We start from the raw sequence: 23,423 nt of genomic DNA on the forward strand, positions 1-23,423 counted from the left end.
ATTACCCTGTGCTGGAGGAAATGCTGGCGGTGCTTCAGTAGGTGACGCTCTTCCCTCTGAGTTCCTCAGCTCCAGCCAGGGGCTCGGGGGCCCTGGGCTGTCCTGGGTCCCTCTGTTCTCAATAATCAGCTCCCCTGCCTCTCCTAGAAACACTTAAAAAGTGCTGACCACTCCCTGCTTGCCTCTTCAGCATCCCCTTCGTCCTCCTCTGAATCCCACAGAGAAGTCAAACGCTCTGATTGCTTCCCTTATTTCATTATACAGCATTTTGGATCTTTGCAGTAGTTACCGTGTTCCTCCTTCTAGGCACTTTTATTTATTTGGTTGTGCTGCAGCATCCAGGCACAGAAGGGTGAGTTAAAGGTGTTATTTCAGGTTCTGTGTCACCCAAATCTACGTGTGTGTCGCTGCTGGACTGACTGTGTGGTTCTAGAGGAGCACAGGTCTAAATACAGAATGCAGAGTTCCCTGGGCTTTGCTGCTTGTCAGACTTGCTTGGGGTACTTTAATGGGCTGGCACAGCCTCAATATTTGCAGTGAAATGGTTTTACAGCATTTAGTATTTATCCAAAATCATAAAGCACATCCAATGCACGGGATACAGACAGATCCTTCGGTGTAGGAGAGGTGATTCCCATTCTGGCACTGCTGGGGTTAAAAGCAGTGGACTTAAAAAATGGAAAAAAAAGACTCATGACTTCTGTGTGTGGCAGGAAGGGCAGCAGCACGGGGACAGAATGCTGTCAGCAGGAGCAGCCACTCTGACACTTGGCAGTGGGATTTGCTCCTGCCAGTTTTTAGGCCGCCGTGAGATGGCACAAAATAACGCAGAGCGTTCGACCGGGGACCCTCTGGCCACCCCTGGGCTGGGTGCAGGCTTGTCCTGGCCCAAGCCAACGTGCTGATCCCTCTCAGGATGCCCTGCATTTGTGCAGAACACCACCTAATTCTGCCCCAGGTGATCCCCCCACCATCTGGTCTGCCAGGCTGCCGGGCAGGCTTGGGGTGCTCGCCGGGCTCTGCAGCACAGCAGGACCCCGAGGGGTGACACCAGGACGTGGCTGTGGCACAATGCAGCGCCCTGATGTGCCAGTGCAGCATCTCACTGTGGTGCTCCAGCATCAGGAATGATGCTGCAGTCCCTGACTACGCTGCTGTGACGTGTGACAACACGGGTTTGTTTTAGCAGGGCCCAAAGTCGTGGTTTAATAAGACGTTTTCGCGGCACGGGGGAATGTTTTCGTACGTCTGTATGTTGCGACATGGTATTGGGAGAGAGGACTTCTGCTTCCAGGCTGACATCACTGTTATCTCAGAGATCCTTAGGGATTGCAATCAGCCAGGCCTTGAGCTTTAACTCTGGGAAAGCCACAAACTACAGCAGGACAGGCTGAGCTTTCCCTCCCCTCTCATCTCAGGCTGCGCTGCTCGCCTTGCTCTTTCTTGTTGGGAGTTCTGGGGAGCTCATAATCCACCGTAGGTGGATACTAATTGAGATCTTCTATGAAAAATGAGGATTAAGTGGTGCTAATAACATCAAGGCTGTGGGTTTGATGACTGGATGGGCCATGCACATCCTTGTGGGTCTCTCCCAACTCAGAATATTCTGATTCTCTGAAATGCCAGAAGAGCATTTCAGGGACAAACCCAAACTTGCTGTCTCATAAATGGGATACTGAACAAAACCCCGCTCATCTGATTTTCCTCCTTTTGTGGTTCCTTCTGCGTTGCTTGTGCTGCCTTGTTGACTGGAATATTTCTGAGCCACAGAACCTGCTCTGTGGAGCCCACTGAGAAAATAAGGGCCAAAGGCTCTGCCTAAAAATAAATCTGTAATTCATTTTTCTGCTAGTGCCTGTGGGTGAGAAAAAAAACTCTCAATGTTCCAACACCCTACTTATCTGAGGGAAGGATCTATTATGTAGTTGTGGGGGTGGGATGGGAACTAGGTAGGGTTACAGAACAGCAGAGCTAAAATTAGAAGTTGTTTGATGTCAGGGAGCAGTGAAGATTAACTTTAGGCAGATTCAGCTCTGCCTTCTGTAAGGCTGCGACTTCAGGGGCTCTTTGTGGCTCGTCCAGGCCAACAACACCTGCCCTTTCCATGGCTTTGGAAGTGTCTCAGGGCATGGAAGAGGGGCAGGAGGGGGATAGATAAGCTCTAATCCTGCCTAGCTCTGTTCTTACAGGAGGGTCTTGTGTCTTCTTCGAAGTCTAAAATACCAGGGTAGTGAAGAAGGGACAGGAGGGATGTGTTGTGCCCTGGCTCCAGAGAACTGGTACTTGCTGTAACACAGAAAGGTGACAAACATGGGTGTTTGGGATTCTTGCCTCCTTAATTACCTAAGGAAATGATGCATCTGTTTAAATCACTCCCAATTTCGTATTGATGCTGCAGAGACTTAAAGAGCTGCTGTGTGCAGCGACAATGAACTTCGTTCCCTTGCGCTGCAAATGATTCCAAATGAAATTGGATTTCCACAATCAATTCTTCCTCAATTTCTGGAGGAGCCCAGCGAAATAGTTCTGCTGAAGTTACATAATTGTGCTGCTGTGCATATTGTGCTGTTTGACCTTCACATTACAGGTTAAAATGTTGCATTTTAGTGTTTTGTGTCATCGATTTTTCTGCGTCTACATCATTTTCCGTGCTTTTTATTCAGAAGGAAGGAATAGGTGCTGATAATCCTCTGCTAAAAGCCATCAGGGATGACCCACATACATATAAATATGGCTCTGGCATTTTGGAAAGGAAAGGCTTTCGCTCCTTATAAATTCTGCAAATGGATCTTGGGAATCAGGATGTTCCCGTTTGCTGTCAGTGTGGTAGGAAGAGGAAACCTTTATTAATGGCTTGCTCATCTCTGCCTGGATCCAGAACATTCTGAACCTCTGTGCACAAAGGACAATTTCTATCCTTTCTCTCTCAACAGGAAGATGCTGCATCAGGTGACTGGAAGAACAACTTTGGGCAGCGCTGGGGGATTTATTTTGTAAAGGGTTTTGTATAATTATAATTACTCAGGGTTAGCAGCAGGTTTTGTGCTAATTTATCTGGGCTTTTCGGCAGTGGGAAGCCATAGTAAGCAGAGAGGAGCCTAATCCAAGTGCACTGCTGTCAAGGAAAAAATCTTGCACGCAATTCCCTGGGCCAGACTGTCCTTGTGGGCACCAGCTGAGCCAGAAATAGACCCCAGAGCAGCTCCTTCCCCGTTTTTGCCCTGGGCTGCCACGCTGAATTCGTACCTTCCGTGGTGACACGGGGTGAAGCACGACTGAAGTGACTATTTTAGCCAAGGCAAAATGTGAAATTACAGTGGAGGGGAGACTATTTGAAGAAAAACTGAGCCATTATGAAGGCCTTGGTCTGAGATTTGGTTTGCTTGCAGCTCTGTGTGATGACAGCCTGGCAAAATCGCCCCTTTAGCGATTTTTGTTTGTTATGTGGTTGGCTTCTGGCATCAGTTTTTGCTTTAAACTTGGATAAACATCTATAATTTCATGCTCTAAGATATATGTGCTTGTTGAAACCTCTCTGAGGACAACCAGACAGAGGAATCCTTTGACTTAAGCCATGAAGATGCTGCACTTTGCCGAATCTCTCCTTCAGATCTCTCCTTGGGCTGCAGATTATTTGGGCTAATTGAATCCTAACCGTTTGTTTGGCTCCAAAATTGCCTTTCCTCCTTATCAGATGGTAAAATCACCTTGCTCTCTCTCTCTCTCCAGCCCTTCAGCAGCCTCATAAATGTCAAGTGAAGGGCAGAGTGCTTGGAACTGTTCTGGAATCCTGCAGCCGCTGCTCGCTCGGGGCTGGAGTTGAGATGGATGAGGCAGCAGTGAGGCTTCTCCAGAGATCCCTTTCCTCACGTGCACAGGAGTAAAAAGCATGGAAAGAGGCAAATTCAGTCAAGATAAACTTGACCAGGTGTTGCTTTTCTGTCAAAAGCTGAAGTGTGGAGCTGTTTGGCTGCTTGGTCCCTTCAATGAGGAACGAGGTCCTGGCTGTGAAGTCACGAGAGGCCACTTTGTGCCTGGGTCTGTCCCTGACCTCTTGTATCCTGGGGTTGCCTCTGGCCCAGTTTCCCTGCCTGCTCTCCTCCTTTTCCCTGGAGCAGTGTGGGATTTACATGGGACAAGTGCTAGAGGGGGGTGTGCTGGACAGGATTCCACATTTTGTGAGCGTGTGACTGATGGTTGTGTTGAACCAAACAAGGGACACTCACACGGTGGAAATTTCTGCCGGATTTTTGCTCAGCAAGTGGGCACTGGCAAGGCTGGAAAGGGCCAAAAATTGCCATCAAAACTCTTGTGGAACTTTCTGCCCAGAATCACCGTGTCCTGGTCAAGATCTCTTCTGCTTAATCACTTTTGCCAGCTGAAATTCCCCTTGGGAATCAGACTCCTCTCGATTCTAAACTAGTTCTGGTATTCCTGTGGTTGATTAAGCAGCTGCTATTTTATTTATTTATTTTTTTTTTTGCTTGAACCTTCCCCTGCTTCCGAGTTCAGTCCTGGTTGGAAAGTGCATCTTAATGCCATTATTATTATAATTGATGCTTATTAGGAATGGTAACTGCTAATTTCAGTATTTTGAGCCTGGTGGAAATAAATGATATAAATTGAGGTGTAACAGCAGTAATAGCATCCAAGTATAAAATATCCAAGTTCAAGGCAGTGGAGAGACCCAGCCAAATACTGCACAGAAATCAGGAGCTGTTCTTTCCCTTCCATAACTTCAGTGTGCCCTTGCAGAGCCACGTGCTGAAAACAAGGTGCTGGAATGTTCTCTGAGCATCTCCTGGGCTAAAGTTTTCCATTTGGCCAGATTTAGGTGTGTGCTGTTGCTTGTACTTTACATTTTCCAGCGGTTTGCTCTCCATAACCATTTTTTCCTGGACAGAATGCCCTCTGTGGTCACAGCCAAGTGACCTGGGGGGAGATGCTCTGCTTTTTTTCAGCTAAAAAAAGATGCAAAATGCTGCCATTCTCCTCTGACAATGTCACAGCCACCCTGTGCATGTGGCAAAGGAGCAGAGAAGGAGGGATTCGTGAGGTTTTTTGGTATGAGAGGCAGATATATATTTGAGGTATATATTTGGAATCATTTTCAAGCCACTTGGAATACCAGGTTTGGAAGAATGTGGCTTCACCACCCCTAATTTCAGGCCTTGGAACTGGAAGAAGAAAAATGGAGGAGAAAATGAGTGGAATGAAAAAGACTTGAGGAGAAGAAAGAGGTGGACATTGAGGTGTATATTCAGGAGCAGCAAAGATTTTTGTAGCAGAAAAACAGCCCATATATGCACATGAAATTAGAACAAATTAGCTGGGGGGGGGGAACACACAGCTTGTTTATCTTTAGTGTTAAGAACAGCTCTCTCTGAGTAGAATAATTCCTTTAATGAAATACTGAGCAAACAAGGCTGTGTTTAGATGGCAGGAGGAGGAGAGGGCAGAGGAATCCTTTGCCAGGTCTCATCCCTTTGCAGTGAGCACACACCAAGTGCTGTGAATTAAAAGCTTTGCACAGGAGACAGAGGTATTTTAGAAAGACTCAGAGCTGTAATTTTGGTGTATTTCTGACCCCACAGGAACAGAAGTAAAGGAGCCACAGAGATGTGAGAGAAGTGCCCTGTGCTCCTGAGGAGATTGGCTTGTGGCTGTGCAGCTCTCAAAAGTGGAATTTTGGTTTTTTTTCGGAGCTGTCAACTGTTAAGAGAAATGATGTGCTCATGTGGTGCCCTTCAACGTGAGGCACATTTTAGGAATGAGGTTTGGGAGGCAAACTGTAGCTGAGCTGTGGGCCATGAAAGAAGGATGTGTCTCAGGGCTGGAGCTCAGAGAACCTGAGCAATATTCAGCGGCTGCTCCAGGGCAGCAAAACTCCATCATTGCCTCGAATACCTGCTCTGTTATTTTTCCAGCAGGAAGAATAGGTTCCCTGTGGATTCTCCTGAATTTCTCTTTTAAAGGCAGCTGATAGCACAACTGATCTTGGAAATGGAATTGTTTCTAAGATTGTGTTGTTTTACAGTGAGAGAGGCTTTTAAAAGCAGGGGCTTGCTGTGCTGGAGATTTCCATGCCCACCTCCAGAGTCAGAGCTGCCACACTAAACAGTCAAAATGAGCAAAGGGCAGAAGGAGGTGATGTCAGTATTAGTTTGCAGATGAGGCACGTGGAGATTAAAGGTGTTTTTCCTTTTTACATGTTTATTAATAGGTGTGCACTAGAAAGCTTCCCTGCTGGAAGCTTGGCTTGGGTGAGCAAGAAATTGTGAAAGCTTAAACCAGTTCTTTAAAGAGCATAAATTCTATTGATGTAAGAGTTGGGATCAGAAATGCAAACTGTCCAGTCTTATCCCCTGCCCTTCTCATAGGTGACTTGTCCCATACCACAAGCTGGATCCATACAATTGTCCCCAAAGCAACTTATGTCTTGCTCGTATTTGGAAATACCATAATTGCCTTAAGGACATCTGTTCTTTCAAGGGGCACAATCCAGATTAAGAACTTGAGATGATTTCGGTGTCACTTTGCAAGATTTCCCACAGGAAACTCAAAAGTCACATGGTCGTGTTTCTCCGGGAGGTTCTGGGAACAAAAATACAGCAAGTCAAAACAATCCTTGAAATTGTAACTCTTAAACAGCTGTAACACCAACTGAATACAAACCTTTAAAGAGCCCTCCTTGCTGCAAGCTGGGCTGCTGCCTCTTGGGAAGATGGTGGAAAGCAAAACCAGAAAAAAAAGTGATATTATTGAGGCATTGATCCATGCTCCTGGCTCCTGGGCCAGGAGCTGGATTTAGATGATCCTTGTGGGTCCCTCCCAGCTGAGGATATTCTGTGGTTCTCTGATTCAGTGTGAGACAGTTCCCTGTTTTATCTTTATTAGTGGTTACCTAATGGGGTTTATAAACACGACAGGTGAGTTTATAGCACTTCTCCCCTGCTCTTGGCTGCAAGGAGTTGACTTCAGCTTAATTTTTTCCCACAGCTTAATATAATCACATCTCTGGTTGTTATAAAACCTTTTAATAGGGCTTCTCTTTCCCTTTCATATTTACATTCTTCAAATATTTGTTGACCACTCCACTTTGTTTACCCTTCAAGTTTCTTTTCATAAACAAGCCTGGTCAATATTGGGATGTTTTTGTTGCTTTCCTTCGAACTCACTGCTCTGCAAGAAAAACCTTTCTGATTGCTTGTCACCCATTGAATAAAGTTCCTGGCAGAGATTAACTGATCATACAGAGCAAATATTTCATCAGCTCCCCTGAGCTTGGGTTGATCAGACCACGCAGCTCCTGTATCATGTTGCAGGAACCTGTCTAAATTTGCTTTGTGCTCATACCTTGACATCCGTGCTGCTTTCCTGCTTTCCAAATTCTTTGGATGGCTTTGTTCCCACTGTTTGGAGTAGGCACAAACCCAAGGACAGTGGTTTTCGTGCTTTGCCCAGAAGAAAATCAGGCAGAATCTCTGCTTGTTTTTCCTGGGACAGGTTTTCATCTCTGTGTTGGATACACTTTCAACGTCAGTCACATCATCACCTTGTGCATTGTAGAACTTCTCTGTAAAGGCCTTTCCAGGGGGTTGTGTTTGGAAATACCCATGTGTGGAGACAAATACTCCTCCTGTTGCTGCTTGTGCTGCCTGTTGTGGGGAAGTAGGTGGTTTGTGTTGTCTGATAAGGTTTGGAGGGTGTGCTGGTGGAAATCACTGAGCAGTCAGAGAGCTCTGTGGGAGTGAGGAAGCGGAATTCGGAGGTAATTGGGATGTTTATGTCCATGCTGACTGCTCTGCTCCTTTGTCGTCACAGCAGCGCTCCCGGGTGGTTTGCGGAGCAGGGAGTGCAGGGATGTTTAACAAAGCTGCACTGATTTCCCCTGCAGGAATGTTTGGGATGCCAGGGACGTGTAACTAAACAAACCGAGCTGTGCCAGGGCAAGAAGAGCAGGAGAAGAGAGGAGTCATCCCGAAATTTCCCTCCTCCTGAGCGCCTGGAGCGAGGAGCAGCACAGGGTTAACAGGGATGTGGGCTCCGGGACATTCTTAAAGAGACAGTGGGAGCTTTTCCTGGCGGTGGGCAGCAGCCAGCTCGGATGCCAGGGCACATTGCAAAGGCGGCTTTGTTCCAGCCATGCCAGCCCGTTATCAGAGCGGGGAATCTTTTTGTCCACCGCTCTCGGGGGCCGTAAAATGCATGGGAGCAGTGAGACCCTCGAGTGGTTTAATGCTCTCCCCCCCCAGCAGAACTGCTGCTGCCTGCGGTGCGAGGGGTGCTTTGAGCCCCGGAGGGCGGAGGAGCGGGGAGGACCCACGGCTGCGCCCCGGGAAATGCGAGGTGGTAACAGGTGGAGATTCAATCCTTTCTTTAGCCCCTTCGGTTTTTTCACCCCCCTCCCCAAGGCAGGTGGGAGGGCTCCTTCCTGGGGATGCAGGTTCCTTTGTGTGCCGGGAGGTCAGGCGGTTCCTCAGGAAAAAGGATGCCCTGAGGCAGTGTGGGGCTGGGATGGGGATCCAGGCTTTGGGGGAGGAATCCCAGCCGGGCTGGGAGGGATGGGGGTGGATCCAGGCTTTGGGGGAGGAATCCTAGACAGGGTAGGAGGGATGGGGGTGCTGGGGGAGAGGCTGAGCAAGACTCGTGGTGGAGCAACACGGGAGTAGGGGCTGGACTGAGCAGCTCCTTAGAGGGGTCGGTGGGTTTGTTACAGGGATCAGACCATCCTGGAACGAAGGGTTGAGCAATTCAGCGGGAGTGGGGATGAATCCAGTGGGAACGGGTGTGGGGATTGAAAATCAGGTGGCTCAGGAGCAGTCTGAAGGTAGAGACTGGAGTAGTGGTTTGGGGGAAGGGCTTCAGGGGGCTGATTCTGGCTGGGATGAACAGATTGGAGCACTTCAGAGGAACAGAGAAGCTGGCAGGACTGAAACAATTACATGATGCAGAAGCACAGGCTGCACCAGGAAAGAGATTGGGCCCTTTTAGGGCCCTTTTCCTCTTCTCTTTATAAATCTACTCTCGGGTCTGAGTTATCCCAGCTCAGTGCAGCGTGGAATAGGGAGTGGAGGGTTGGTGGATGGCAGGAGTGGGGCATGGCTGTGCCAGGAGGTTGGTGTAGCCCAGCCCCTGGCACAGCACAGCCCATGTGCAGTTTGCTCTCTCCAGTGGCAGCTATTGAAGCTTGATCCAGATGCCAGGGAACCCTCTCTTTGTGCTGAGCTCTCACAGGAGCAGCACACGTGAGGGTTCCTGGGAGCAGGGGGGAGGTGACTGTCTTGTATTTGGAGTGGCATCCAAAGGACTGGATTTGGGTTGGGTTTGAGGTGAAATTTTGCTGCTGCTTGTCCCCTGGTGGCCACCTCTGCAATGTCAGTGAGAGTACAGTGGCATGGCATTTAACTGTCCTGAGGGAAGAAAAGAAGGATAAATAGATAATGGAGGCAGGACTGTAATGACTCCACAGGGACCTGTAATTAGCGTGGTCTCCCGTTTCTGCTGTTATTTTTCTTTGTGTGTAGGATAACCTCCCCTGGCAACCTGTTCTGCTTTTCCTTCATCCTCTCTTAAACTGGGCACTGATCTGGCTGGATGCACTCTGACCCTGGTGGTTGGAGGTGATCCTGTGATGGCAGTAGGGGCTGAAATCAGTGCAGCCTCTCACCTTCATACCTTTCACTGTAATTCCTGAGGGTCTGCCTGCAAGTGCCCTGCCCTCAGCTCAGTGCTGGAAAATATATCCTGGAGTTACTTTTATTAGTGCTCCATCTCCGAGACATCTGGCAGTGTTATTGATGTGCTTGTTAATCTTCATTTTCAAGTGCACTGACTGCTGTGTACATTATCTGGGAGTGCAGTGCAAGGGCTTCTGGGGTAAAATATGCACCAGCTTATCATCAGTGCAGGAGAACAGAACATGGAATGGTTTCACAGGAAAAAGAGATGGATTTAGTATCAAGTGGGAGCTGGCTGAGGACTTAAGATGTGTAAGTGTCTTTGTAATATATGATTAGAACTTGGAGACACTGCATTGGTGGGGGGTCAGCCCAGCCAGCCTTGCCCACTGCATCATTCCAGGCTGGTGGTTTCCAGGCCTGGAGCTGTGACCTGTCCACGATGCTGTGTGCTCTGCATTGGTCCTGAGCAGGGTGCAGTGCCTGCCCACGTTGGGGTGGCATTCTGTTGGTCTCAACCTCCAGAGAGCAAAGTTGAGTGGCTCCTCCTCATTTTCACAGATCAGGCTGAATTAAAGAGGGCTAAAACTGCATTAAATATCCTCGTGGACAATACTGTTTGTGGAAGTGATAGCTGTAGTTACTGCAGGGTTTTTGGGCAGTTCCACATGTGATGGAACTAGAAAGATCCTGGCTAAACATCTGTGCTAAAACCACTTGTCCTGGCTGGTGTAGGCTCCAGCTTTCACTCCAGCACTTTTTGATGCTGAGCCTAAACCCCCCCAGCCTTTTCCCCAATATCATTGCACCTTTTCCTGCTTTTGGCTTTCCACGTGCTGATTGTTTGAGGATGGGGTTGGGGACAACAGGTAGGGCTGTGTTTCCTGGGTGAGGTGGGATCTGCTACTTGTGAATGCCTTTAATTCTGTGTGGTTTCTTTTGTGCAATTAAGGAGAGCTAATTAGCTCCTTTTAGTGCCGTCTCCTTGCAGAGGTAGCTGACCTCTTGTTAATCCTGGATTAAGTTCTTACTTAAGAACTGGCTCTTTGTGTGTCCCAGTTAAGATGTTGACACTTTGTTCTCTCTCTCCTTGTTTCTCCTCCTCCCCCTCTTCCTCTCCATGCCTGTGAGCACATGATTCCTGCCTCCTCCTTCCCCCCCACTACTGTAGGAATCCATGAGCTCTTAGCAGCCACTGTATCTCACTCCAGGAAAATGCAATTGTCAGCTCAGAGTGCTCTAAAAAGACTTTTGCTTGGTCTGGTACCTGTCTAGGAGCCCATTTTCATTGCAAGGCAAAAGGAAGAGCTTTGGCAGTGCTCCTTGTTGCTTAAGGGGGTGAGAATCCTGTGGGGTTTGAGGAGTAGCACCCACTGGAGGCTGGAAGGATGTTCAGTGAACACAACCACATTTCCCAGTGGGAGAACTCACCCTGGGCCATGCTTTGCATTCAGGAGTCCCTCCATTCAGAGTGAAAGAGGGTTTCTAGGAGAGAAGCAGCTGCTGTGCTCCAGCAGTGGCACGAGCAAAAAAAAACCACGTGCAAAACACTAATTCCCACCCAGATGCATCAGTTGCCCACTAATGCTAATCCAACTTGCAGATCTTGAGGTTGCAGCACTGAGTTTTCCCCCAGGACGTGGTTTCTTGAGGTATCTGATGTGCCTTTTGGAAGACGAGCCCAGGAGTACGAGGAAGGTGTTGTGTCCTTTGGTTCTGTTCTAGACTCAGCTGAAAAGTAGAGATGCTGGGGGATAACTGCATTTTCAAAACAGAACTTATTAAAAGTGGGTAAAGAATTATTGGGGAAGGGGAAAGGAGAAACCCTTATGTGTTTTCAAATCCGGGCGCTCATTGTTCCCTGACGTTTTGCAGACAGACTTTCAAAGGCTTCTTTTTGTTCCTGTATCCCTGGTGTGGCTTACAGGGAAGGTAAGATTGCTCCAGGTGGGTATAGAGTTGATCTCAAACCCACTGGATGGCCTGGGCATTCAGGCCCTGCTCTATCTCACACGTATCTATCATCAGCCATCAGCCCCAGGCTTTAATTACTCGGACAGTGCCTCATTTCCTCTGAGCTGGGAGATGCAAGGGATGCAAAATGCATGAGTGTGCTTGTGTTACTGCTGGGCCTGAGACAACGGAGCAGAAAACAGCCCTGCCACTGCTCCAGCAGCTCCAGCAGGCAGGGAACATACTGCTCGTGGACACTGAGGAGCCTGACACAGGCATGCCCTGAATTAGAGCGTCCTTTGTGCTCATTTATGGCTTTGCACCTTCTCTAGGGCTTGGTCAGGCTGTGGTGGTCAGGCTGTGGTGTGGGGCCATGTCCTGCCACACACAGCTCAGCAGTCAGGCCCTCCTAAAGCTGTCCTTCACGGCCAAAACAACATCCTAGTGCTTGTCTGGAGTCTTGAACACCGAGGCAAGGGCTGACACATGTGCAAGTAAAGTGTGTCCTGCTGCTCTTGAACAGGAACTTGTAGCTTCATGGCCCTTAAACATCCTCAACATCTCAAGAGCTTCCTGAAACATCCTCTTCTCACTTCAGTATTATCTCAGTATTACCACCATGAAACAAGCTGTCTTCAAAGTGCCAGGAACGGTGCTGCAAAGGCCCAGAAATGTAACAAGAGTGTCAGTCCTTCCTAAAGTTCTGGGGGGGAATTTTGCAGATCTGCTGAGGTTTGTAAAGCATTTGAGGTGCCACGTGATTTTCTAAATTACCCATAACTTTGCCCCTTGCATGCCATGGCAGATAAGCCTAAGGAGCTTTTCTTTAAGTAAGTCTTGCAGTTTTACTCCTGCTCTTACAGTGCTTTTGGAAGCAGAACTTTTGTTTGATTCATCTTCCCTCCTGACAGTCTGAAGAGCGGGTTAGTCTTAATCTCATATATTGAATTTATCCTACCTCTTCATGGCCTGCTTTGAGCCTTTGTGTGTTTTCCATTGTTCCAGATCTCAGTTTCATCAGGGCTTTTTGGGTCAGTGTAACTGTTGTGACTATTGGAAAATAGCATTTTGTTCAAACCTTTTAATAGTCATCCAGACAAAACATATCAAAATTTGTAGGGGCTGAGAATCACAGTTTTAACTATTTTCTCACTTTCTCTGAAAGCCATAAGAAAAAAAAAAAAAACACTGAAAGATTCATAGACTGTAAACCAAAATGGGACCATTCAGATATGTCACTCTGAGTCCTGTTGGATGCAAGGCATAAGACTTGCCTGAACTGATTCTGGTTCGAGGTACAGAACAGTATTTAGCAGAAGACAAACCCTTGCATAATAATGTTTGCCACAGATGGATAATTGAGCCTTGAATTAGTTACAGTGGGTAGTTTTGTTTGCTTCCAAAAATAAGACTCTCTTGTCTAGTCAGAATTTGTCTGAAAGCTTCAGCTTTCAGCACTTTCATCTGTTCCCCAGTGTGATCCAACGGGTGTTCCAGGTGATCACTGAAATCTTGGCCTCCAGTCTGTGCTGAATGGATTCAGAGCCACTGCCTTTAGTGGTTCCTCTTATTTGGGCCCTCTGTGATCCACATTATACACTCATTGAACCTGGATACAATCCTGGACACGCATTTCCGTGGGAATCACACCATCCTCGGCTCTGGGGTGCTGTTGCACTGGGCACAGGGGATGGGGAAGTTTGTGTGTTACAAATGCCATTTCCTTTCAACGTGTTTGTAAATTCTCCAGCGGACAAACTTTGGTGAGCGTTGGAAACAACAAAATTGACATCGAGGTGATGGATCATTTAATTTCCTAAAGCAGTGTTCACAGTGAACACACTGGGTGTATCCTCTGAGCAATACGAAGGGGATGGTGCTGTTGTAGTATCCTGATAAAAACGTGTTTGGTGATGGTGTTTTCAGTTTAAAATCCTGGGCAGCATTTGAATTGCCCAGTGATGTGAGTCTGCTGGAGCACTGATGTGCTTGAGAGCAGAGCACTTCCTGCTCCCACCGCTTTTGATTAGAGCAAAATGATGGATAATCAGCCTTTTGGAAAGATGCTCTTTTGGGAATTAGCACTTGAAGCTGTGACTGATTGTAAAGAGAAGAGAAAATGGCCAACCCTGTGTGTGGAAGGGGTGAAATGCAACACAGGCAAGCAAAGGGCAGAGTGAGGAGTGTTTGCATCACTTAAGGCACAGCTCCTCCTGTTATCAGTGGGGGAGCAGTGAGTTCCATTCACAGCATCCACAGTAAAATAAGTCAGTGTAATTCCACACGTGGACATTTGTGCTCCAGTCCAGGTCGTTCTATGCTATTCCCTTGTCCACACAAGGTCTGATTTCATATCCTGGAAGGAAGAGTGCAAGCCAGTTGATTGTTCTGCTCTCTTCTTAGTCACCCTTCAGTCTGTATAATTTTTATTGTACCGTGAGAGCCCTTGAGAGGGACTGGAACCCTCCTCCTTATTTCTGGAATAAAGATGTCCATGAGCAGATGTGTAGGGATATAGTGGTGTGTGCCTCAAAGAAACACCATGTAGAGTCGTAAACTTCGCTTGATAATGTTTCTTTAAAAATCCCAGGCCTGTTTACACAGGGATAGGCACGAAAAAAAAAAAAAAAAGAAACCAAATTAGCTCCCTAGTCGAAGCAAGCTAAATTGAGTTGAGGTCACCTTAATTCTGAACGAGCGTGTAGATAATCCACTCCACCGGTTAGCTGGGGTTTAATTTCCCTGGCTGTTCGTGTGTTGACACGCTGACAGGTTTTGAGACGCGTTTCTCTCCCACCAGCGCGTGTGCGCGGCGAGGACGGGCACGTCCCCAACCTGCGGGCTCCCAACTTTGTTCAACTCCGCGGGCAGCATCCCAAAAGCCGCGGGCGTGAGGAGGAGACCCTGGGAGAAGGAGAAGGGTCGGGGGGGGGGGGGGGGTAGCGTCAGGGTTGGTTTTTCTCCCGGTTTTCCGGGGTGGCTGCGAGCGAGGAAGGCACGGAGGGGGATGAATTATGTAAAAGGCAGCGCCGAGGCTGCGCACGCGTGTGTGGGGTGTGTGTGTGTTGTGTCTGTGCGTGCAGGAGTGTGTGAAAGCGCTGCCAGCGACGGGAACAGGCACCGACCGACATCCTCATCACCACCGGCAGCAGCAGCAGCGCCACAAAGAGCGGGGCGGGGGTTTGGGGCGGGGGGGGAGAGGCTCGGCCATGGCCGGAGCGGGCGCAGCATCCCCGGCGGGGCGGGCGGGGGGCTCGGGGAGCCCCGGGGAAGGGCTCTGAGATGGTGCGGGAGGTGGGAAACCCTTCCCCGCTCGCCGCCGGGCCCACCCTCGGCACCCACCCACCCTCGGCGCCCGGAGCCGCGTGAATGAATGAGCCCCGCGCCGGCCCCGATGGCTGCCAGGTCAGTGCGCGGTACCGGGGCAGCGCTGCTCCCGGCCCCCGGCTCGGGGGGTCTGTGTGTCCGTGTGTGTCCGTGTGTCCGTGTGTGTGTCCTCGCTGTGCCCCGCACGCCGCTCCCCGGCCCGTCCACCCCGCGCTCCCCGGGCAGATTAAACCCGGAGTCCATGTTGGTTGTTGCTGCTGCTGCTGCTCCTTTCTGTTCGGGGGACTCGAAGGCAGCAGCAGCAGCAGGCACCGTGACATCATGTTGCAGAGATGCTTCGTCTCTTTTTACCCTTCCGCCGGCTGATCTCTCCTTTTTTTTTTTTTCAACTTATTAATTTGAATTTTTTTTTATTTCCCTCCCCCTTGTTCTCTCCCCCCACCCCGCACGTGCCTTTCCCTCTCCTGCAGCGGAATTGCTAAAACAGCCTTTTCGATTGTCGCAAACGACCCGATGAGCACATCCTTTTTGGCTGTTTGTTTTTTTTTCTTTTCATTCTTCCTTTCTCTCTTTTTAGCTTTCATTCCCCTCACCCTCCTCCTTCCCCGTCTCCCCCATCCCCAGGGGGACACTTATCCCTCCCATCACATCTGGGTCCAAGGAGGGGGCTCGGGGTGGGATGAACAGGGCAATGCGTCACAGGAGCAGCCGGAGCTGCTGCAGGAATATGGTGTATTTGTTTGCCCATGTGCTCCCTCGCTTTGAAAAGGGCTCGGAGCACTCGCACGGATGCCACGGTTCCGCTCTGCTCCTCTCTGTGGTTGTATATTTGCACTGATGGGGAGAGGCAGGGTTTGTTTTTCAGGCTTTGCTCCAGACTCTGTACAGGTGGCTTTTTATTTTTCATTATTTATTTTTCATTGTTTATTTATTTATTTAATTCATTGCACTCTCTGTGTTTACGGGCAGCGAGGATCTGCCGAATCCCCTAAAACGCTGCTTTTTCTTAGGTTACTGGTGACTAGCGTTGTCCTGTCCATCGTGGAAATCACGATTCAGAAAAGGCAATATATTCCTGTTCCCTTGCTTCATTAAATCACGTGCATCTGCAGGAGAGCTCCTTCTGGAGCCGGTAGATTTAGGATGGGGCTTGTGATTTGGACTCAGTAGGACAGGAGGAAACTTCAAGCCAGATCTTAGGGGTATATTTTACAGCAGTGCAGTAACGTTGGGTGCTGAACATTGTGCCATGGGAAGCCCCCAGGTGCCCGTGCCACTGATAACCAGCTGGATGGAGCAGGTGAGAATGTGTCAGGTGGGGGGACAAGCCTGAAGCAGGTCCTCAGGACAAAGGGCTGTGTGTGACTCTTGCACTGAGGGGGTCTGACTCTTCCCAGGATCGGCTGCAGCCCCTGACCCTCTCTAGTTTTAACTTGGAGCTGGACAGTGCTGCTGCATGGATAGAGCAAAGGAGAGTGAATAGCATGGAGATAGCAGGGGGAGGGGTGTGGAATTGTTGCATTGCTGTTTTCTGAATGGTAAAGGGAGGCAACAGTAAGGGATGAACAAAAGAAATCGATTTGATCCCAGCTTTGAAGATCACATCTTCCATGAACTTACAAAAGCTGATGCTGAGGAGCAGTGGGAGTGAGTGGGAAGGTGCAGAGCTCCAGCTTTGTCTTCTGCTCCTGAGATGCACAATATCCCTGTCCGCCCCCACTCTGTCTGGGAGATGTTCTTTAATCTGGGGTTTATTAAACCTGCTGCCACAAGACTGGAATGTGTTCGAGGGACAATCCCTGTGCTGGGGATGAAGGCCAGGGGTCTCCCAGCCTTGCTGAAGTTATAGCAGGAGATGGGTAGCAGGGAGGAGTTGTTGGGCTCTCCTTGAGGTCATCTGGGATCACACCTACATCCTCATCCAAAAATGAGCCTGGATCTTTATCACTTGCTGTTTAGTGCTGTATTGCAATTTTCTCACCCTCCCTTGGAACAATGCACATGGATTGATGTGTGGCAGCAACCTTGAGTCCTCAAACCACTGAAAGATTTTGGTGTTAGCTTGAAAATAATGAGGATTAAAATAAACATGCTTGGATGTATTTTACGTTTTATTCTTTGAGCCGTCAAGTTTTCAAAACTTTCTTCACATCCAAGATGGCTTAACAGGGTCTTTGGTAATTAGATTTATTTTTTAAACCAGACTTTTTAGCTCTGTTCTGCCCCAAGTTCCAGGCTCAGAGATCTTGGAGGGCAGCATCAGATATTGCAGTTCTTGCTGTTAAGGACAATGCTGACATTGAGGTGGGGAGGAGAGGGAACAAAGCCTGGATCTGTTCCTCCTTTGGAAGCTCAGCTGGGTGACTTGCAGGTAACCACACTGGGGCTGTGTCTGAACCACCCTCAGCTTCAGAGGGATGTGAAATTCCTCCTTCGTGCTATTTCCCCTTTATTGCCTCCCAGATTTCTTTGTATTACCCACTGTACCGTGTTTCATGTGGTTTGCCTTCCTTTGGAGCAAATGGAATTATTAATTTGCCAGTGGTGGAGGGGTTCAGGGTGTGATTTATCACACGTGGTGCTTCTCTGCAGATTAACAACCTTTCCAAATCGTGACTTGTGTTATCAGACAGTATTACTCAGATCAGTCTGGTTCTGGTTCCAGCAAAATTGTCCAGTTTTCTTGGCACTTTTGAAGTAACTCCAAGCAGGAAGGGAGCAGTGGAGAGGTTGTTTCCAACCCAGCACAGTGGGAGTTTCTGTAGGAGATGAGCCCGTTTGTCCGTGGAGTTGATCGTCCGTCTCTCGTGGTAACCGGGATTGGGTGATTCAGAGAGACACAATGACATGGTTAATAATGCAGCTGACCAGCCTCGCACTGCTGCATGTGGGCAGAAGGCAAATTCCTTCCTAATGCTTGCAGTGATTTGCTAATCCTCTGAGGCATAATAATTGCATTAATTTTATTTCATGAATATGTAAACATGCGATTGAATGTCACCGGAGGACACCGTTCTGGGAAACGTCAAAACACACCGAGAAAACCTTAAGCAAGGATGGACTTTCCTACCCAAAACCATGCAGAAGGCAGGCTATTTTTACCATTCTCTTCAAAGCAGTTGTCATGAAACACTCAGTTTCTCTACAGCCCTGCAGGTGTCATTGCTTTTTGATTTATTGCTTTCTCTCTTGTCTCTCTTGCTGGGAGATGTAATAGAAGCAGAGCATTCTGTTATTGCTTGTAGAGCAATGGCGAGCCCAGGGAATTGCTGAAGGATATATGGAGGCTTTCATTCTTGGATTATCAATTTGAAGCGAGTGTAGGTTGGTGATCAAAAGTTGTTACCATCTGCTTGCTGTTTGGGAGACTGCATAATGAGGTTCTGAATCTCCTCTTTTTGCACTGATGTCGGACTGTATTGCAGAAAAGTATCTTTGTAGGCGTCTAATTAACCCTCTTAGTGGCTGTTTCTGAGGAGAATTAACTCTTTTTGTGCTGCAGCCAGGCTTGAGGTGCCTCCTTGACCTTGTAGCCTTTCCTGCCCTTTTCAAGACTTTCTCAGTGCAGTTCTGTTTTATGCTCGGGGATCTCTTTTGGTCTTGTTTAGGAAAGTGTGTAGGCACAGGCTTGACTTTGTGTGCACAGCCCATAGTTCTCAGACACAGAGAGGTAAATATGTGCTTAAATATGTGCTACTTTGCTGGTTTGGGAACACAGTGCTCAGCACTTTCAGAATTAAGCTTGATTTTGTAACACAAACTTGGGGCCTTGAAGAGCCTTCCATCAGGTGGGTGCTATGGGCTGTGGGGAGACCTGAGCAGCTGCAGATTTACTCTTATAAAGCAGGTTCTTTTGAGGACTTGGAGGCCAATTAGCTTTCCAGATCAGGACTTTCTTGAGGAAGAAACCCTCTGAGAAGCTGGTGATCGCAGTATATGTGGAGCTGCTGCTTGTTTAGATGATCTGCCCTTGTTACAAAACCTTTGGCAACGCAGTGATTACTTCTGGCTGACTTCTAATTCACATCCTGCAACTGGCAGGTTCCAATGGATTTGCTGTGTGTCCTCCTAATCTTAGTGTGTGTCCCTGCCTGAGAGAATACTGAGCTGCTGTCCTGCAGTGGAGCTGTAGCCACCGGTGCTGTGACAGTGCTCTTCTGGAGGGTGGCTGCTGGCTGTTGGGGCACCCAAAATTTGGGGAAGAACTGTTGCAGGGTGCTTGTCTCAAGCCCAGGGCTGGCTGTGTGGCATCCAGGGATCCACAGGCTCACACAGGATCTACAGGATCCACAGCCCAGGGATGATTGTGCTTGTCTCAAGCCCAGGGATGGCAGGCAGGGTGGTTATTTCAGATCTAGTAGGATGGACAGACTTTCCTGTCAGTTCAGGGCTGCTTGAATGTCATTCCTGCAGAATTTACTTAACAGACTCGAACTAAGGCAGGTTTCTTGTTGAGTTCTCCATGAGAGCATTGCACAGAGTCCTCAGGGTTCCTTTGTAGCTGTAAAAACACCAAGCTTCACTTGTGGAGTACAAGCTGTAGCATTTCCCAAAAGTGACTGCTTGGTGAAGTCTCTGTTCGTCAGCTGGTCCAGATCTTTACAGAAAATACTCTGTTGGAGGAGGAAGTGTGGCCTTTCTGTGTCTTGCCTTGTGTCCCAGGGTGACCAGGTGGCTTGTCTGTGCATTGCCAAGTGTTTGTTCTTTTTCACCACCTGAAGAAAAGCTTGTAGAATCGCAGAGTGCTTTGGGTTGGAAGGGACCTTAAAGATCATCTTGGTCCTCCCCCTGCCATGGGCAGGGACACCTTCCACTAGCCCAGGCTGCTCCAAGCCCTGTCCATCCTGGGCTTGGACACTTCCAGGGATGGGGCAGCCACAGCTTCTCTGGGCAACCTGTGCCAGAGGCCTCCCCACCCTCCCAGCAAGAATTCCTTCTGGATATCCAACCTGAACTTCCCCTCTTTCAGTTTGCCTGTCCTATCACTACAATTCCAGGCAGAGTCCCTCTCCAGCTTCCTTGTGGACCCTTTCAGACTCTGGAAGGCTGCTAGTTCTTCACTGTGCTGCTCCAGAGTTTGGCCCTTTCCCATCCCGTGGCATTTTTTCCTGCGGCTCCAACCCCAGGACAGGGTGGTTTTTTCTTAGGCACAGCGAGGACATAAACCAAGGAGACAGAATCAGCCCTTCTGTGCTTTCATATATTCCGTGCAGGGTTTCCCCTGGGAGCGAGGGGCTGCAGCTTAGGTGGGCTTGTTTGTGTTCTGTCCCTCACTTAAACTGTTGCACCCGCTGAAGGCTCCGCTGCGGGGGGGGGGGGGGGATGTGAGGCCCTGAATGCTCTCTGGGCAATTAGGGCTCTAAAGCATTATTTATTACTATTATTTTTTTTTTTCAAAGTGGGTCAGGCCGTTTTGGCATCTCAGGCGCCGGTTCCTGGTTCAATTGCGAGGCCTCGGTCGCCATGGCAACTGCAGAAAGCGTTCGTCATGGCTGTGCCTTGGGCCGGATTCAAACTCCAGGGAATGAGCAGGAGCGGCGGAGTTTGGAGGGGCTCGGGGCAGGGGCAGGAGAGGGGGATGGAGCTGCAGCTTCGGTGCTTTCTGTGCCCATCCTCGCTGCCCTAGAGATGAGAGGCTGAATTAACAGACTCTTGGTGTGCGGAGCCCCTCATGGGAGAAATATTCAGCTTTTCCCAGTCATCCAGAGGAGGAATCAGACCTCCTGTGCTTGGTTGGCTCTGCCACTGACCTCAGGGAGAGCCAGAGAAGGTGCCCTTGAAGTTATTTTCCCCCCTGTGCCTGCAAAGGTGATAATCCATACATCCCAAACACAGTCTGTGTGGATGGATTTAGTGTTTCAAAGCATGCCAGAGATGCTAAATGACTGGAAAACGAGCTTGGAAGCTGGAATCTGCCTGAGATTGTGCTTGGCAGGGCTGGCACCAAAATGTGTGGCTATGACAATATGAACAAATATATACATGGCAGCTTTAAGGTAGTTAGTGTTGATTCTGCCCCTGTGTGGGTTACTCAGCTGTGACTGAAAAAGCCACCTGAGGAGCTTTGTAAGACCATAAAAAGAGTAAAACTAGAACTTTCTAGGGCATTTCATCCGAGCTTCACATGCACGTGATGCAGCTGAACCCTGGTTTTGAGTGATTTGCACTTTGAGTAGCATTAAAAATCTCACAACTGTGACCTGAAAGCAAATAGACCCTTGAGTGAATTTGCCTTGGTCTTTATAGGGTTGCATAAAGCTCACACCCAAAGTGAAACTGGGGGTATGAACTCGCAGGAACCGAAAGTGAGAGGGAGGTTGTGCGTGATAAGCTCAGGTTTTGTAGAGCTGTAGAAGCAAAATTAGTACATCTGTTCAGATTAGTCCAGTGATGTGTGAGTCAGGAGCGCTGGCTTCAAATTCTGGCTTTGTATTTTTGGGGACCTCTCACATAAAGCAGCTTGTGTTGCATCGAGGCTGCTGGGGGCAAGCAGGACCAATGCAGCCTCAGAATTTAGAGGTTTTGACTAGAACTCTACATTGTGTAGAGTCTAGAAATGGCAATTCAGAACCATTTCCATCACTGGAACCATTGCTGATGAACTTGAAGTTTTAGTACCACCAATGTAGCTCTGGTGGGCTGTTAAAAAGTGGGTTTAGACATGAGAAAGAGCACCAGCAGGACAGACAAGGTGAAACACCCCCTTTAACTGGATCAGCTGCAAGTCTGTGAAGAAACCTGATACTTAATAAAATTTCAATAACTAAGAAATTCCTGATAGTTTGACTTTATGATATACCCAAACTGTTGCAGGCAGTGCTGCTGGGAGAATGGTCCAGATCATCTTTTCTTTAGTCTTTTGGTTTCAAAGCTGATTTGGAGGGCTTAAATCTTGAATGGTGCCACAGTTGTGCTGTACATGTGTTCCTGTTCCTTGTCCAGGGAAAGGGAGGACACAGGACAAAGTGCTGTGACAATATATGACTCTCATGAGATGTGCCATTGCTAATTGTGAGCTGTGAAGAACCAAGATAAGGGTGGGATTACTCTGCCTGTTTTTGCATTTGAACAATCAGGTTTTTATTGTTCTCTAGCTGTATGACTCTAAGTAAAAGCAGGTAACAGAGCAGAGTCTGTACCTCAGTCCAGTTTCCTGCTCGTAGAACATTTTGCAAACCCAATTTCTGTCCGTTTTTTGTGTGAACTTCCACACTTCATGTCCTTGAAAGCATCTTCTCTGGGGTTTCTGTGGGGCTCCATCCTGCCGTTCTTGCCCCTTGCCAGCTCCTGTGAAATCTGGTTCTGTCAATGTTTGCACAGGTTGTGTGCTTTCTGCAGATTGTTTAGGGGAAGTCTCATCACCTGTGGGTTTACACAAGCAGTGAGCAAATAGAGGATAATTTATGAGACCAGTTTATCCAGTGCTAAACTAAGCCAAGCCAAGCCTGGTAACTGCTGCAGGAGTGTGTTACATTGTCTGCTCATATCTGTTGTATAAAAAGGTTTTGGTATCTTCAGAGGTAAAGGGTGGATATGATTTTTATCTGGGAATTAATGAAACCTCAGGCACGTGTTCAGCTTTTCTAAATTTTCAGAAAGGAAATGATCCCTTTTAGGTACCTCACTGTGTATGAGTGTGAGAAGGAAGCTTCAGTTTGCTGTAGATAATTGGGCTTAAATTATAGCCCTTAAGAGTCTGGTTGTACCAACTTTTTAATTCAATCCCTTGCAGTTGTAATTCCCTCATGCTTTCCCTGTTGCCTGCTCTTCTGTCACTCAGATGTGGTTCTGAGAGACAACAGGGTACCAAACCACTGAGCATGGCAGAGTTAGCACAGAATTCATCCTTGGATCAGCCCAGGTTCCACTGGCACCTGCAGGCTGCTGGAAAAGCCTCAGGGATGTTTGGGCTGGTCAGAAATAGATATGGCTGCTGAAGGAAATGAGTGACGTGGGGAAAAATGGACGTAGCATGAAGAGTCTGGCAGGAAGAAGAGGCATCAAAAGAGAAGGACCAGTGAGGAAATCTGAGTTGTCCTGTTCTGTGTTAATGGGTATATTACTGACTTTCTGACTGAGGTGTTGGGGCATTTGCTGAGGGTAGAGGAGGAGAATTTCCATTCTCCTGAACGTCTCATAATTTCTGTAAGACTCAAGAAGGTCTTGCTTTTCCCATTATGAAAGGGGAACTTTGGGGTTTTTTTTTTTAATCATGAAGGGTTTCAGGTTATAGCAAAATGTTCTCATGCCCAGCTCTAACTGGTGTGGGAAAGGATGATTCTGTACAGGAACTCATGACTGCAGTGTCTGTCATCATGACCTCCCTCCCAGTGCCCCATCGTTTTTGGGTTTTGATGACCTTTAACAGAGTGTTTTCTGAAAGGGGTGATCCCATTGTCATGCATCCTGTTGAGAACAGTTAAGAGAAAGTTAAGGAGGGACAGAGTGTTGAGAAAACACTGA

The 23,423-nt window shown here is 48.2% G+C and overlaps 1 protein-coding gene across 9 annotated transcripts in view; it reads left to right on the forward strand.

The window, feature by feature from the left end:
• The window catches only part of GRAMD1B (GRAM domain containing 1B), a 95,227-nt gene that overhangs the window by 34,777 nt on the left and 37,027 nt on the right, over positions 1–23,423 (forward strand). Inside the window, exon 1 of one of the 9 annotated variants that reach the window (XM_032709402.1) lies at positions 14,923–15,038. The exons of the other annotated variants lie outside the window; for them this stretch is intronic. Within the exon in view, the coding sequence (XP_032565293.1) occupies positions 15,007–15,038 (32 nt within the window). The 5' untranslated portion in view covers positions 14,923–15,006. Of the gene's footprint in view, positions 1–14,922; positions 15,039–23,423 lie in introns of those variants that run through there. 9 annotated transcript variants of the gene reach the window in all.

This window comes from Chiroxiphia lanceolata, chromosome 23 (assembly GCF_009829145.1).
Source record: "Chiroxiphia lanceolata isolate bChiLan1 chromosome 23, bChiLan1.pri, whole genome shotgun sequence".
NCBI classification, from domain to species: Eukaryota; Metazoa; Chordata; class Aves; order Passeriformes; family Pipridae; genus Chiroxiphia; species Chiroxiphia lanceolata.